This window comes from Pezoporus occidentalis, unplaced genomic scaffold (assembly GCF_034315485.1).
Source record: "Pezoporus occidentalis ecotype Australia unplaced genomic scaffold, CSIRO_AGI_Poc_V1 ctg169, whole genome shotgun sequence".
NCBI classification, from domain to species: Eukaryota; Metazoa; Chordata; class Aves; order Psittaciformes; family Psittacidae; genus Pezoporus; species Pezoporus occidentalis.
Window position 1 is genome coordinate 1,329,142 of NW_026913521.1, and position 13,718 is coordinate 1,342,859.

Genomic DNA, 13,718 nt, shown 5'->3' on the forward strand with positions numbered 1-13,718 from the left:
ATGACCATAGTAGAGAATTCCCTGATGTTAACCTGGCTCAATTGGTCTTTGATACTGGTGTTCTTTGATATTCTTTTTCCCTTTTGTCTTGCATCTATCTAGGGCTCCAGTGACTTCTGTATTAACCCCGATGCTTATGTCTCCAAAGTGGTTGAAGAGAATGCAGTGCTTAGTGCTGGTAAGTGCTGGGACTGGCTTTGGCACGGGGTACTGTGGCTCCAGCTGTCACATAGGAGCATGGTAGGGGCTGAGAATTTAAGGCTGTGTTTGGAACAGAGGAGCTTGCACACAGTGGGAAAAGCATATGTTTGTGGAGCTCTGGAAAACGAGTGTCTTCCCAAGGAAGCATTTATACCCTGATCAGAAGTGTACATGTACAGTTTTGTCAGAAAAGCCTTCAGAACCTTTCTTCTGTCTTGGAAATAACTCATAAAATGGAAGAATGGAAGAACAGAAGTCTCTGGATTATTCTGCTCTAAGTATAGCACTCTTGAATCTTGTTCTCCTCTCTAAGTGGCAGAAGTGTGGCAATAGTAATGTACAGTTTGAGTTGTCATTTTTAAAACTTGCTCTTGTATTCTTGAATCCAGAATAGTCATTTTTACATCTCTTATCAACAAATATCTATATTTTTTCTTCATGGGGGCTATAAATAGTAGTTTCTTTAATTTAAAGGGTAAATGAATGGAAAGTGCCACAAATAAGTATGATTTTTCCCTTTCCATTATAAATGCAGTATTTTTGTTTATCCTGTTCCATTTAAAGCTAGATGCTTCCATCACAGTGGCATCCAGCTGAAGTACTAATGGGTTTTGGGTTTGTGGTGCCTAATTTAGACTGAAGTGATTGGTGAGATGTGGGGTGCCTCCAGTTGGGACCTCGGTGGGGGGCAAAAGTGGCATTTAGAACTGTGGTTTAACAAGAAAGTGCCAGCAAAGACACTGTAAGTGCTAGAAAGGAAAAGGATTTTTCAGGACTGAATTTGCTGCTTAGATAAAAATTAATTTTTCTCTCTCCCCTGATAGTTCCTCTGTATGATAAAACACAAATAAGCAATGACGCTGATATGCAAAAGGAGCCATCTGTGTTTTCCCTAGTTCTTATTTAGTGGAATCAGAGAATCTTTGCCGTGTGTACAGAAGGTCTAGTGTATGGCTGGGTGCTTAGCCAAATGCTGCCTCTCACTGTGCAACTGATCAGAAATTAGGTAGGTAGCTATGGCTGAGGATGCAGGGATTGGAAGCAATAAGAACTGTTTGTCTGGAGGCAGACTGCAGTATAAAAGAGTCTGTACAAGTTGATATTATCACTCTACAGCTTATTTTTGGAATGCCTTATTTATTGATTTCCTGAGAAGGAGAGAAGAGAGCCAGGCAGCGTTCTTTGTAACAAAGAAATGCAATAAGGGAGGAGAATGAGTGTTTATCACCACACAAAATGAAAATCCTCTCTTGGCTGTGAAGGTGACAAAGTGGCACCAAGGTACCAAGCTAGTCTTCTAGTTGCTCAAGGAGGCAAACGGATCAGTGAGGCCAAGGGGAAATACTTGGCTCTAATTTGGTAGCCCAAATCAGTTCTGGAGCATGTTTGGTAACAATTAGATTGACCCTGGAAACTGAAGAAACACCCCTTTGTGCAATTTCTCTGTTTCAGTTGTCCTTGTCTGCTTGGCTCCTAACAGTGAGTGTAGGACTGACATTCTGTCCCTCCTCCTGCTTCCCTGGGCAGGGACAGCCAACTCCCCCGGGTGAAATCAGGCTGTTCTGACAGCACCACCACCTTTAACAGTTGTTAAGGCTCCATAAATAACAGTGAATGGGTCCAAGCGAAACGCTGAAGAGGAGGAAGAGCAGGTGTTGTCACAGGCTTGAGTCGGAAGAGTGGCCCCTTCTGTGGGAGGCTGGTGTGTCAGCTCCCTGCTGTCAGGCAGCCGCTGCGTGTTCCTCAGCGCCTTCTCCTTTTTTCAGAGGGAAATCAGTCTAACTTCTGAGCCTGCCATTGCACTAGGCAGCTGGCTGGGAGATGATCCAATGTTCTGCCTTTCCCATGTGGATTTTCACTGCTGTGTCATAGTTTATGATCAGGAAGCTACGGAAATAGCTCACGGTCCCCAAAGTCGGGACACTCGTGTGCACCTGAGCAGGAAGGAAAGTCACGATGCAGTGTGGGACTGCTCAATGACACTCCTTAGAAACATCTTTAAAAGTGTTGGTATCCCTTAACATGCTTGTCTGTAAATTGTAGCAGCTGCTTTGTCATCAGCTGAGCCATATATATACCAAGAGCGGTGAGCTTGAAGAGGCAGGGCAGGCAGCTGGGAGCCAGCATCAAGTGTGGTCCTCTTGCAGGAAGATGCCCTGTTTGAAGGGTCATTATTCTAGTGCATGGAATCTTCACACTCTCTGGTTTGCTGTCTCTGCTCTTTGGATGATGCTCTCCAACATTAACAACAGTACAGACAGATGAGGCAGAAACAAAAATTGTTCCAGCTAGTTCCATCAGAGTGAAACCAGAGTGTAGCTGACCATGGATTTTTCAGCTCAGAAAAGAGCTGAGTAAGAGTGTGAGTGGATGGAAGGGCTCAGGTCACCCATGGAAGAAGAATCCATTGGGAATTAGAATATATATATCACATTTAGTAATCACATTTACCTTGGGAATCACTTCTGCTGAAGTTGGGCTGAGAAGGCACTCATGCCCTGAGGGCACTCAAGTCTTGCCTAGGTACCTGCTTCTGGCATGTCGCATACTGGGCTACATACTGCTATATATTTTTAAGGATAGAAGAACCAACAAGTAACCTTAAGATGCTTTGTAGTGCTGGGTCAATTTTTCCCTTTTATCACTATTCTTAGTTGTTGTTTTTAAATATAGCGTGTTGTAATATTCCCAACCCTCTGCTCTGGCATTCAAACAGAGATGAACGCTGCTCACTTCCCCCTGGTGAGATGGGAGATTGGTATATTTGCAGTGCTTTTATGTTGGTGATAGTTATAGTGGTTTTCACAGAAAAATAACTGTGGTGCTGTCATGGTTTAACCCCAGGCAACAGCTCAGCCCCACACAGCCACTTGTTCACTTCCCCCTGGTGGGATGGGAGAGAATGGGAAGGGTGAAAGTGAGAAAACTTGTGGGTTGAGATAAAGACAATTCAATAAGTAAAGCAAAAGCTACACAGGCAAGCAAAGCAAAGCAAGGACTCAATTCACCACTTGCCAGGTCAGGTCAGGCAGGTGTTCAGCCATCTCCAGGACAGCAGGGCTCCATCACAGGCAATGATGGCTTGGGATGGTGATAAATGCCATCACTCCCAATGTCCCCACTTCCTCCTTCATCCCCAGCTCTATATGCTGAACATGACATTGTATAGTCTGGGACATCCCTTCAGTCATTTGGGGTCAGCTGTCCTGGCTGTGTCCTCTCCCAACTCCTTGTGCATCCCCAGCCTCCTCACTGGTGAGGAGCAGAAGAGGCTTTGGCTCTGTGTAAGCACTGCTCAGCAGTCACTAAAACACCCCTGTTTCCAGCACAAATGCAAATCACAGCCCCGTATCAGCAACTATAAAGAAAATTAACTCTACCCCAGCCAAAACCAGGACAGTTGGATACTGGGCAACTAGTATGTTAATATTCCTGTTTGTCTATTAAATGCTGTTTGCAAACCTAAATAGAATTAATGGAGCTCAGACTAATCTGATCAAATGCATTATTATTGTTGTCATGTTTTTAGCTGATCTCCTTGTTTTGTAGATAAAATGTGCTGCATTAAGAAAAGGGAGGGAGGGAGGAGAGCAGGGAGCAGAGAGCCTTAATGCAGGTTTCCTGGAGAAGGAAAGCCTTAAATCATTTTGCAGAAGAGGCTGATATATGTGCCTAACTCATCCAGTATTCATTAATTGAGATAAAGCCAATGGAGTTGAACAGTGTATAATCGGTTCCTGCTGTTAGTCAAAAGACTTGGTGCGGCCAAGATGTTTATTTTCAAAGCAGGAGGCCATCTTCTAGTTTCATCCTTTTTCACTGTTGTTGTGTTATTATCAGATGACTTATTGCATACAATTAAATAAGAAGGCACAATCTGTCTGAGCAACAGGCAGAGCTTTCTCATATAAATGCTATGCAGATCTGCCCCTTTGCTGTCAGAATGTTGCCTTAGGGAAACGAAATTCCTGGTGGAGAACATCTTACCTGGGCAGGAAAACCTGGCCAAAAGGCACATCTTCCTTTGTCTATCACAGGTGATAGACTTCAGCTTTCTCTGCTGGTTGAACCCACAGAGACAGTCTCATCCGGGTGTATATGTAAAATGTGAGATGCTTAGAGAATGCTCAAGTAGGGCTGGGAAAAGCTGTTCTAGGTGTGAGGAGTTTTTCCAGCTAGGATCTGCTCATTACCCTACAGACCTTCTCACTGCCTTTTGGCAGGTGCATAATGCCATTTTTGCATTTCAGCTGGGCTTTGAAGTGAATAGTAAGTCTCCATGGTTGCAAAGCAATAAGTAGCTCTAGCGGCTGAAGCTGTCTTTAGCAGGCAGCTCTACTTTCCTTTCTAGGAAACCCAGATTTTGCAAAAATAAAGCATTTTGGGTAGTTCCCTTCCCTGCCTTCTGCTCCCTCACTGCCTGTGCACTAAACGAGTGGGTCAGGAGGATTGCTGCAGGCATAGGCAGCTGCAAACGTGACCCTGCCTAACCCTTCTCCTGTGAACTAGTTTGCCTAAAGGCTGGCTTCAAAAATCAGATCCAACCTTCAGGAATTTTCCTTGAGAGGAAAATGCATTGGAAAGATAATTATAGCAAGGAATTGCCTGAAGCTGTTAGAGTGCAAATGATGGGTTAATGTAGCTGTTTTCTGGACAGAAATGGGAGATTTGGGGGTGTACAGGATAGCCTCCACCAGGTTTAAAACTGGTGGAGGTGCCTCCTGCTCTTTCCTCTTTCCCAGCCTGGTGGTATGGAGGCAGGGGTCACATTCCTCTTGATTTCCAAGCTTTGCAGTGTATGATCACTTTAAGGCAGCTTTACTGCCTATTGTAGCTTTAGCTTTAAAGCACCACAGCTATTAGTGTGCTGGGTTCAGTGCAGGGGAAAGCTGCTCCTGCTATCTTTGCCATTTTGGGAAGCACGTTTTATGTTTGGTGTCACACTTGTCAGCTGCAAAGCCACTGCTACCACAGTGAAGCCTTGTTGATCCTGCCTTCCAGGGGCAAGCAAGGGAAACACTTCACTTACTGCTTTTTGCTTCACTTGTAACCAGCAATCTTTATCCTGGGCTTACAAGCTGCAAACTATGATGATATTGGGAACTCTTCTCTGTAATCTGCTCAGCAGGGGTGGTCCAAAAGGCCCTCAAAAAACATTTCTAGAGCTATTTATTAGCAGTATGTCATGCAACTGAATGCACTTACAAAGGTGATGTAAAACTGATACCACTGTGAAAGCTTAAGAGAAACTTAGAGTGGTTTGTTGGTTTAAAATAAATAGGTGGCAAAATCATAGAATGATAGAATAGTTAGGGTTGGAAAGGACCTTAAGATCATCCAGTTCCAATCCCCCTGCCATGGGCAGGGACACCTCACACTAAACCATGGCACCCAAGGCTCTGTCCAACCTGGCCTTGAACACTGCCAGGGATGGAGCATTCACAACCTCCCTGGGCAACCCATTCCAGTGCCTCACCACCCTCACAGTAAAGAACTTCCTCCTTATATCCAGTCTGAACTTCCCCTGTTTAAGTCTGAACCCGTTACCTGTTGTCCTATCACTGCAGTCCCTAATGAAGAGTCCCTCTCCAGCATCCTTGTAGCCCCCTTCAGATACTGGAAGGCTGCTATGAGGTCTCCACGCAGCCTTCTCTTCTTCAGGCTGAACAGCCCCATCTCTCTCAGCCTGTCTTCATACAGGAGGTGCTCCAGTCCCCTGATCATCCTCGTGGCCTCCTCTGGACTTGCTCCAACAGCTCCATGTCCTTTTTATGTTGAGGACAGCAGAACTGTACACAGTGCTGCAAGTGAGGTCTCATGAGAGCAGAGTAGAGGGGCAGGATCACCTTCAAACTGCTGGTCAAACTTCTTTTGGTGCAGACCATGTGTGATGCTGTGGATTGCTGCGCTGTTCTCTCAGCACAGGTGCATTTTAATCCATTTTCCCATCACCATTGTGTGTGATTTATGAGCCTGGGAGGAGCAGTCCTTTCTTTGGCTCAGTAGTTGTGGACAGTTGCTTGTGTGGTCTGGCCAGAGTGAGGCACACAAAGCAGTTCCTGCTCCCCATTGCTGGTCGGAGGCTTGGCTGGGGAGATGCAGGTCATCCCAGAGAAAGAGTCAGTGGGAGGGAGATGGAGCAGCTGGCAGAAGCTGCCCCAAAGTAGGCTAATGAATTATAAATACCAGCTGTCAGGTTACATTGCGAGCGTGCAGGAGCTGACAGGCTGTGGTGTACCACTTGGTCTCCAGTGTGTTGGCTCGCCCAAAGGTGTGTTCAATATTTATGGGAAGTCAGGATACAATCAGGTCTGCTTCCTTCACAGCTCTGCTTCTTGTGGTTGTGCCATTTGCTGATTTCTGAGTTGGGGCTGTTGAATATAGCTTTGCAGCTTGCAATTTTTGTGTCTGAAAGTCACAGAAAATTAAAGAGAATGGGGAAGAGGATGCTAGTGGCAGGGAGAAGTGCAGAAGATACGTGTGTTTTGGGGCTTTTGTAGTCTTTAGTGAGCCAACATCACTTAAAAGAACCTGCTGATTTTGCTGATGCCTTTATTCGTCTAAAGAGGAACTGTAAATGTCTAAGAAATAATCTAAAGGCATCTGGATGATAAGTTTTCAGAGCTCCCTTCCGCAATGGCATTATTGAGAACGGCAGGGGAAAGCCTGTTATTTGTAATCTGGGCATGTTGGCAGTTGGTATAGTATTATGGAGGGCTTATGAGGGCATCAGGCTGGTTTCATACATATCTGAATGAGGAGGAATATAACTGTCTTCAAGCCTGTAAATAAATGATGCTGGTAGCAGAGCACTGTAAGGTCATATCTGGAAGTTTATCGGTATGTCTTCACTGTACTAGGATTACTGGTAGAGCTACTCAGTATTAAGACTAACTTTTGGGATGACACCTGCAAATGAGCTGAGGTTCCTTGAACAGGTAACATGGTGCTGTTACCCTAATGCATGGTAAGAGCTTTCTTCCCTGATCAGCCCTGCATTATTGACTCAATACTGAAAATGGCTTCTTTACATAAGTCAAAAGAAGAATGCAAAGTAAATGATGTGCACTCTTTTAAAGTTTAATTAAAGACTTCTAATTGAAATCTGTTTGTGTGCAATTACATATCCATCAGCAAACAGGCTACTTTTTACATGTTCATCACTAATACGTGTCAGAAGGGCAAGAGCTTTTCCCATCCGTTTCCTCAATTGCTTTCAAAGTGGCACCATTTTTAGGAGGCGATGTTAGTAAGTTAGGACTTTCTTGAATTAGGAGGACATTCTTATGTTCTTCTACAGAGCATTGCCTAAAACCAGTCTATCCTTGAACTTGAATCCTAAGCTGTGAGGATGGATTTTGGGTGGGTGTCTTTTGCCCCTTTTTCTTTCAAACACTTGAATTTGTGTTTGGGAAGTGGTATATTCAGCATACCAGATGTGTGTATGCGCCTCCTTTGGCCCAACAGCATGCTGTTTTGATAGCAGCCTGTATTTATGTCACTGTTACTACCTGTCCTGGGCTAGTGTTTTGTGGTTGTGTAGTGACCTTGCTGGTGAACTGAACGGGCTGAAAGTTGAGTTCTCTCTGCTATGTGCCCTAGACAGCAGCCTGTAGTTGCTTTAAGTGTCTGTAGAATGGTATTCTGACACTCAGAAGCTGCAGAAATTAATCATCCAGTTGGATGTATCCTAGACTGAGGTCTTGTCTTATGTTTATACAGTGGATAGTGCTGACTTCTGTTTGGATGTTTCATCTAGCTATTTAAGTGGGAAAACCCCATTGCCTTTCACTCTTCAAGAAAACAAATCTTAGTTTTCTCCCCAAAGACAGCTTACATCCCTTTCTCTAGTGCCATCCACGCACTGTAATCCTACACGGAGAGATGGAAGTGATTCCAATTATATTGCATTTTCATTTTGTGTATTGCTTTCAGAACTGAACACCTCCCTTGTGGCAGTTGTATAATGCTGCAAAGCTGGAACAGTGTTCCAGTATAATGGAACAATGACTGTCCTTTTCTCTTTGTAGATACTCTCCGCTATTACATGACCTGTAGTGCTGGATACCCCAACCCTTTCCAGCAGGTGAGTATAAGCATCCTTCACCCCTTCTCAGCTTCCTGCTGGGTATAGGTTAAATGCTTTTGATGCCAGCATGCAACAAGTTGCAGGGTGTTAGCTTTATGGAGCACTCCACCTGTTGGTAAAGCTTTGGTAGCTACTTCCCAGCTGTGCAAGAGGTGGCACTGTGATTTAGTGAGTGGTTTTTTCCAACTTCATCACTACCTGCATAGTTTCAGTTCCAAGGTGCCCTCTTAGAAGGGCCTGTGTGTAATGTGGTGAGGACCATGACTCTGTTTGTGGTATCTCTGTTTATATGGCACTCTAAGAGCAGCAACATGAAGAAAGAGCACCCACAATTAATGCCAGAGTGGGAAACTACATCGTGCTTTGAATCTCTTGCAGGTTCTTTTAGGTTAAACAGTGGCAATGGTTCACTCCCAAAATGTGAGGGAGTGATTCTCACACATGCTTCTTAAATCCTTTGGATGTTGAAGGGTTTGTACCCTGAAGTATAAATGTGAGTCATTATTCTTTTGTGTGGGGGCTGAAGAACAGCACCTGGGTCCATCCCAAACTTTGTCTTATGTATCAGAGGCCAGAATGAGCCCACACCACCCACCATTTGGCAGACACCAGCTGCTTCACCATTTATATTTAGGATTTTTTAAGTCTTGTCTTCCTCTGTTTTAAAGGGTGGGGTAAGAACACTTCAAGCTGTGGTATGATGCACCATTGCCATCTGTTGCATTTCTGGTTGTTCAGTATACGCTCTGACATGCTAGTGCATGTGAAATTCCCATGGATGCCTTAATGGGATGTGAAGGCTGCACCCTAATACAAACAACTGCTGGTGTTAACATTAAGTCTCTCTCAGCCATCTGATTTAGTAGAAAAATCCAGCTGTGCTTTGGTGAGAACATGAGTACTTTGTCTTTTCTTTCTCCTTCCCCTCTGTCCTGGAGCCAGCTCCAGCTGTGTGTATGGTTTTTGTGTACGTGTTTTGTTTTTGTTTGTTCTTTTGGTTCTTGCTTTTCCCTATTCTTTCTGTCTGTACTTCTTCCAGGTTGGTAAAAGTCAAACTTAACCCTCTTGCAGCTGCACCCATGTTAGTTGAGACAATCTTAACTTGTACCGTTCATACAGATGATGCTTCAATATTTGGGAAGTAGGATTTAAGTCTTTTCCCAGGAGTTCTGTTGGTGCATGTGTCCTGGCTGAAACGTTGCATGTTTTGTGTCGAGCAGAAGCTGTCAGCAAGTCACAAGGCTCTGGTAGAAATGCAGGATGATGTTGTGGAACTCATGAGGTCAGCGAGCAGAGAGCACCCAACCTCCAAGGTAACTCTCCTCAAGTTGGCTCTCTGTGTGCTTTCTGCCTTCCCTTACCCTTGTACAAAGCCTAACATCAGCTCCTGCTAAGCCATTTCCATGTAGTAATTGCTAGCTTGTTGCTTACAGGAGTATCTTACTCGGATCCAGGAGGTTTTAAATTCAACAGAGATCAACTTGCAGCAACTGACAGCTTTAGTAGACTGCCGGAGTCTGCATTTGGTGAGTGCTCAGTAACTGGGCTTGAGCTAAGAAAGAACAAAGGGGATGAAGAGCCTGTACTGTACTGATTATTTTGGTGTTTCAAATCTCCGCTGTGCCAGAGCAGTTTGCAACAGCTTTTACTGTTTGATTCTAGCAGAAAGGAGAATGGGCATTTGGATCCAGTTACCTTTCTGTTTAAAAATCAACATAGGAAACTAGATAACACGCCTTTATACATCTACAAGCTGCAGCACTAAGGTTTCAGGGCTCTCAGATGGGATTTTTTCCATAGCATGTGGCTTATTGACCTTCCCGTGGGGTGGAATGCCTTAAAGCTGCAGTATAGCATGGACTAAATGTTGCCCTAGCTGAATTGCTGGAAACAGATAAGCGAATAGTCCATGATGTGTTCCTGGGCCACAGGACATAGTGAGGGAGCTGAAGTGCTTAAAGAAAAATGTGTTATCTTACGTGAGCCTTTGCTTTCTTTTCTATCACCACCACCACCCCCCCCCATCACTCCCCATTTTTTTCCCCTCCTCATTCTTACTATGTGGGGCTGAAAATATTTCCATATATGAATCTGAGATGTGCTTTCTGAGAGGAAATAAGGGTTAGATCAGTTATGAAAAACAGTTGAGATACCTGAAATTAAAACAGAAATATGCTCTGGAAAAGAAACTACAATCTCTTAAGTTGTTTCGGAGACTGTAGTCCAGGGGAAGGGCTTTTGAATTAGAGCTCAATGTTAACTCTCTAATGATCAGGAAACTCTGCTCATTTCTCCCTCCAGGATTACGTCCAGGCTTTGACGGGTTTTTGCTATGATGGAGTGGAAGGCCTCATCTACCTGGTTCTCTTCTCCTTTGTCACAGCCCTCATGTTCAGTTCCATTGTGTGCAGCGTCCCACACACTTGGCAGCAAAAGAGGTATAGAGAGGGTTTGGATCCTGTAGCATTGTAGAGCTCTGTTCTAATGAAGACTGGCTATTGGACTTGTGCCCATGAGCATATGGAGCTCTTTCCCATATGATCCCAGGAGTGTGAGGGATGAGGCTTTATAAGCACAGGTCCAACACACAACAAAAATGTTGGCTTTTGTTCTGGCTGTGGTTAATACTTACATCTGAACCTTATTGCACTGGAATACTATGTGTGCAGAGTATTTAGTACACTGTAGGACTGTAAGTCAAGACAGAGATTAATGATTATAGCTGTAGAGAGAGGTAATGCTTGAACTACGTGCCATCTCTGTAAAATGCCTGTTCTTTTGCATTGCTTTGAGGCATTTATTCTAGTACGGGGAAGAGAATAGGAATGAGAAGCAGTTCACACTTGCCTTTCTGGCTTTGCTTATACTGAGGTGACTGACTTGCATAGCTAATAGAAAGCAGAACTGTCTTGGTGGCAGTAGCATGGGCAGATGAAATACTTGCAAATTGGTGGCAGTCATCTAGCAGCAGAGTTGTTTGGAATTAGTATTAATGGTTCAGGCTGATCAGGAGGTGTTGAGCAAACCTTTGCTTCACTGACTGGCTGCTGCCATCACATGCAGCTATTAAAATAGCTTTGAGTTTTCTGTTCTTGCAGAAGAGCAGCAGTCTGTGCAGCAAACTCTCTTCTGTGGTCCTGAAACACAATTTTTGTGGTCTAAACCCAGGCTCAAGGTTCAAAGATCAAGATAAAATGGAACATCCTGAACAATAGCAGGAAGCCAGAGCCCGCCAGGCCTGCAGTGCCCAGAGAAAGCCTTGGGAAGTGTGTTAGAGTAGCACTTGAGAAAATGGCTGGTTTCCTTACCTCTTCCACATGCAGCTGCAGAGACATTACCAAGAAGATAATGGGAGTCTATCTGTTTAAGGAGAAAGGTTTACGCAGTGGTATCTCTCTTGTGCTGCATTCCATGTAGGCTGCTGCCTGCCCTGCCAGCCCCAGCAGGCTCTGACTGCTGCTGTGAACTGAAGGATTCCCTCTTGCATTCCCTCCAGCATCACTGCTTTCTCTGCCTCCCTCTGGGAAGTGGAGGATGTCATCCTTTATTGCCTGTAAGAGACTCTCCAGGCTGCAATTCCCTAAATAAATCTTCAGTGCCACCTTGTGGTACAGGAGCTGTGGGTGATGTTTAGTGATGTCCATGCTGTCTCTCCCAGCAGCAAAGTGCTTCCTACAGAACCCTTTACTAGCTCTGTTAACCATCACTAAAGTGTAGTCAAACCTTGGTGCTTCATCCTATAGGGAAATAAAATAGCAGCGTATATTACGTAGGAGGGACAAAAGATTAATATGGGAAGGAGGAAATGAACCAGTTGGCAAACAGCTCTGCTCTGCATTAGAATTGGTTTAAAATTCTGTCACTTTTGAGAGAGTAAAGGCTTTAGACATGACTGTTGCAATTTAGTCTCTCTGAAGACTTCTGAGATTGTGCTAGAAGCTGAAGCAGACTCATAACCAGAATGGGAGTTCAGAGGAGTCTACAGAGGCTTATCCTTACAAGCTCTTTGGACATGGCTACAAGAAACAGAAGGACACAGACTGTTGTTTTGAAGGATGCTTTCTGTGGGATGCTTGGCGCTACCTCCCCGCTGTCTCTGTTTTGTTTTGTTGAGTGCTGTGTGTTTCAGGATGTGTGTCCATCCTTTGGCTGCATGACTGGGCAGTTACAGAACTCTGCGGTCTGCCAAGCCTTGGGAGAAGACCGTAGGGTGACTGCAGGGGATCACGCAGTGTAAAAGTCCAGATGGTATCTGTGGGAGGTCTGAGTCACTCTGGTGTAGGCTGTGTTTGACACTGCCACCCTGAGGCATCCCAAATGGGTATGAATGTGGAGGTGTGGAAGATGGTTGGGAGGTTCCTAGGATTACCATGGTTTCCTGCAAACCCCACATGTGGGGTAATTGTAGGGTTCTAGGAACTTTTTCTCCTTCTTGCAGAAGCTCAGATGATGATGGGGAAGAAGAATCAGCTGCTCAAGGGAGTAGACAAACACACGATAATCTTTACAGAGTGCACATGCCCAGCCTCTATAGCTGTGGGAGTAGTTATGGCAGTGAGACCAGCATTCCAGCAGCAGCACACACAGTCAGCAATGCTCCTGTCACAGAGTACATGTGAGTATCCCGACAAGAAGGCTGTACTGCAGCTTGTCCAGGTTGCTTCACTCTCATTTCTATTGTTGCAAGCACTCAAGGCACACACTTTTGGCCAAGCAGTAGGAAGTGATGAAGGTTTTTGTCCCAGGTGTCAAAAGACATATCTTCTTGTTGGTATCCACTGGGAGAAGGGAATAGCTTAGAAGTGCTGCAGTAGAGAAAGAGCTATATTAGCATGCTCCAAACTGTGAACAGCTTTGTCCTGCAGGATTTAGGAATCTATCTAGAGAAAAGAAGTAGGAAAGTATTGTCTGGGCTCTTTATAACCAAGTTATTCTAATCACCAGAAGAGTTAATTCTTCAGACACAGCAGTCTTGCCTCCTTAGAGACTAAGATTTAAGACAAAACCTTCAGGCTCTGTCCTTCCACCATATTTGCAGTCAGCTCTGACATCTGTTACAGTCTGGAGCTACCTAGTCCAGGTGGGATCTTCAGAGCTTTCTCCAGAAGTGCCTGCCCCTGATCACACTTGGACTAGCTTCAGGCCCCATCTTTTTTCTGAGCTGGTACATCATCTGGTTCTTCCCTTTAGACTTTGTCCTCATTTTATCTCCATTTCTGCAGCTTGGCAGTTCTGACGCTGTAAGGAGGCAGATTTTCCTGTGGATCTATTTTTAAATCACTCGACACAATTCAGTGTGGGCCCTTCTGAGTAAGAGAAGTGCTTAATCTGAGGGAAGTAATGCTAGCTTTGTGCCCTTGCCTGGAAAAGGGGGGATCCACCTGCCCCGTAGGAAAAGCTTTGAGGGAGACTGACCTGATGCGGTAGT

General features: G+C 44.7%; 1 protein-coding gene across 4 annotated transcripts in view; it reads left to right on the forward strand.

The window, feature by feature from the left end:
* The window catches only part of TTYH3 (tweety family member 3), a 78,518-nt gene that overhangs the window by 51,472 nt on the left and 13,328 nt on the right, over nt 1–13,718 (forward strand). For 3 of the 4 annotated variants that reach the window (XR_009963815.1, XM_062613596.1, XM_062613597.1), the window contains exons 7-12: nt 103–178; nt 8,232–8,287; nt 9,511–9,603; nt 9,724–9,816; nt 10,592–10,728; nt 12,729–12,905. Coding sequence is in view for 3 of the 4 variants with exons in the window: in XM_062613596.1 (XP_062469580.1) it covers nt 103–178; nt 8,232–8,287; nt 9,511–9,603; nt 9,724–9,816; nt 10,592–10,728; nt 12,729–12,905 (632 nt within the window). In the remaining variant the exon portion in view is untranslated. The remainder of the gene's footprint in view (nt 1–102; nt 179–8,231; nt 8,288–9,510; nt 9,604–9,723; nt 9,817–10,591; nt 10,729–12,728; nt 12,906–13,718) is intronic. The other variant, XM_062613598.1, reaches the window with a different exon arrangement.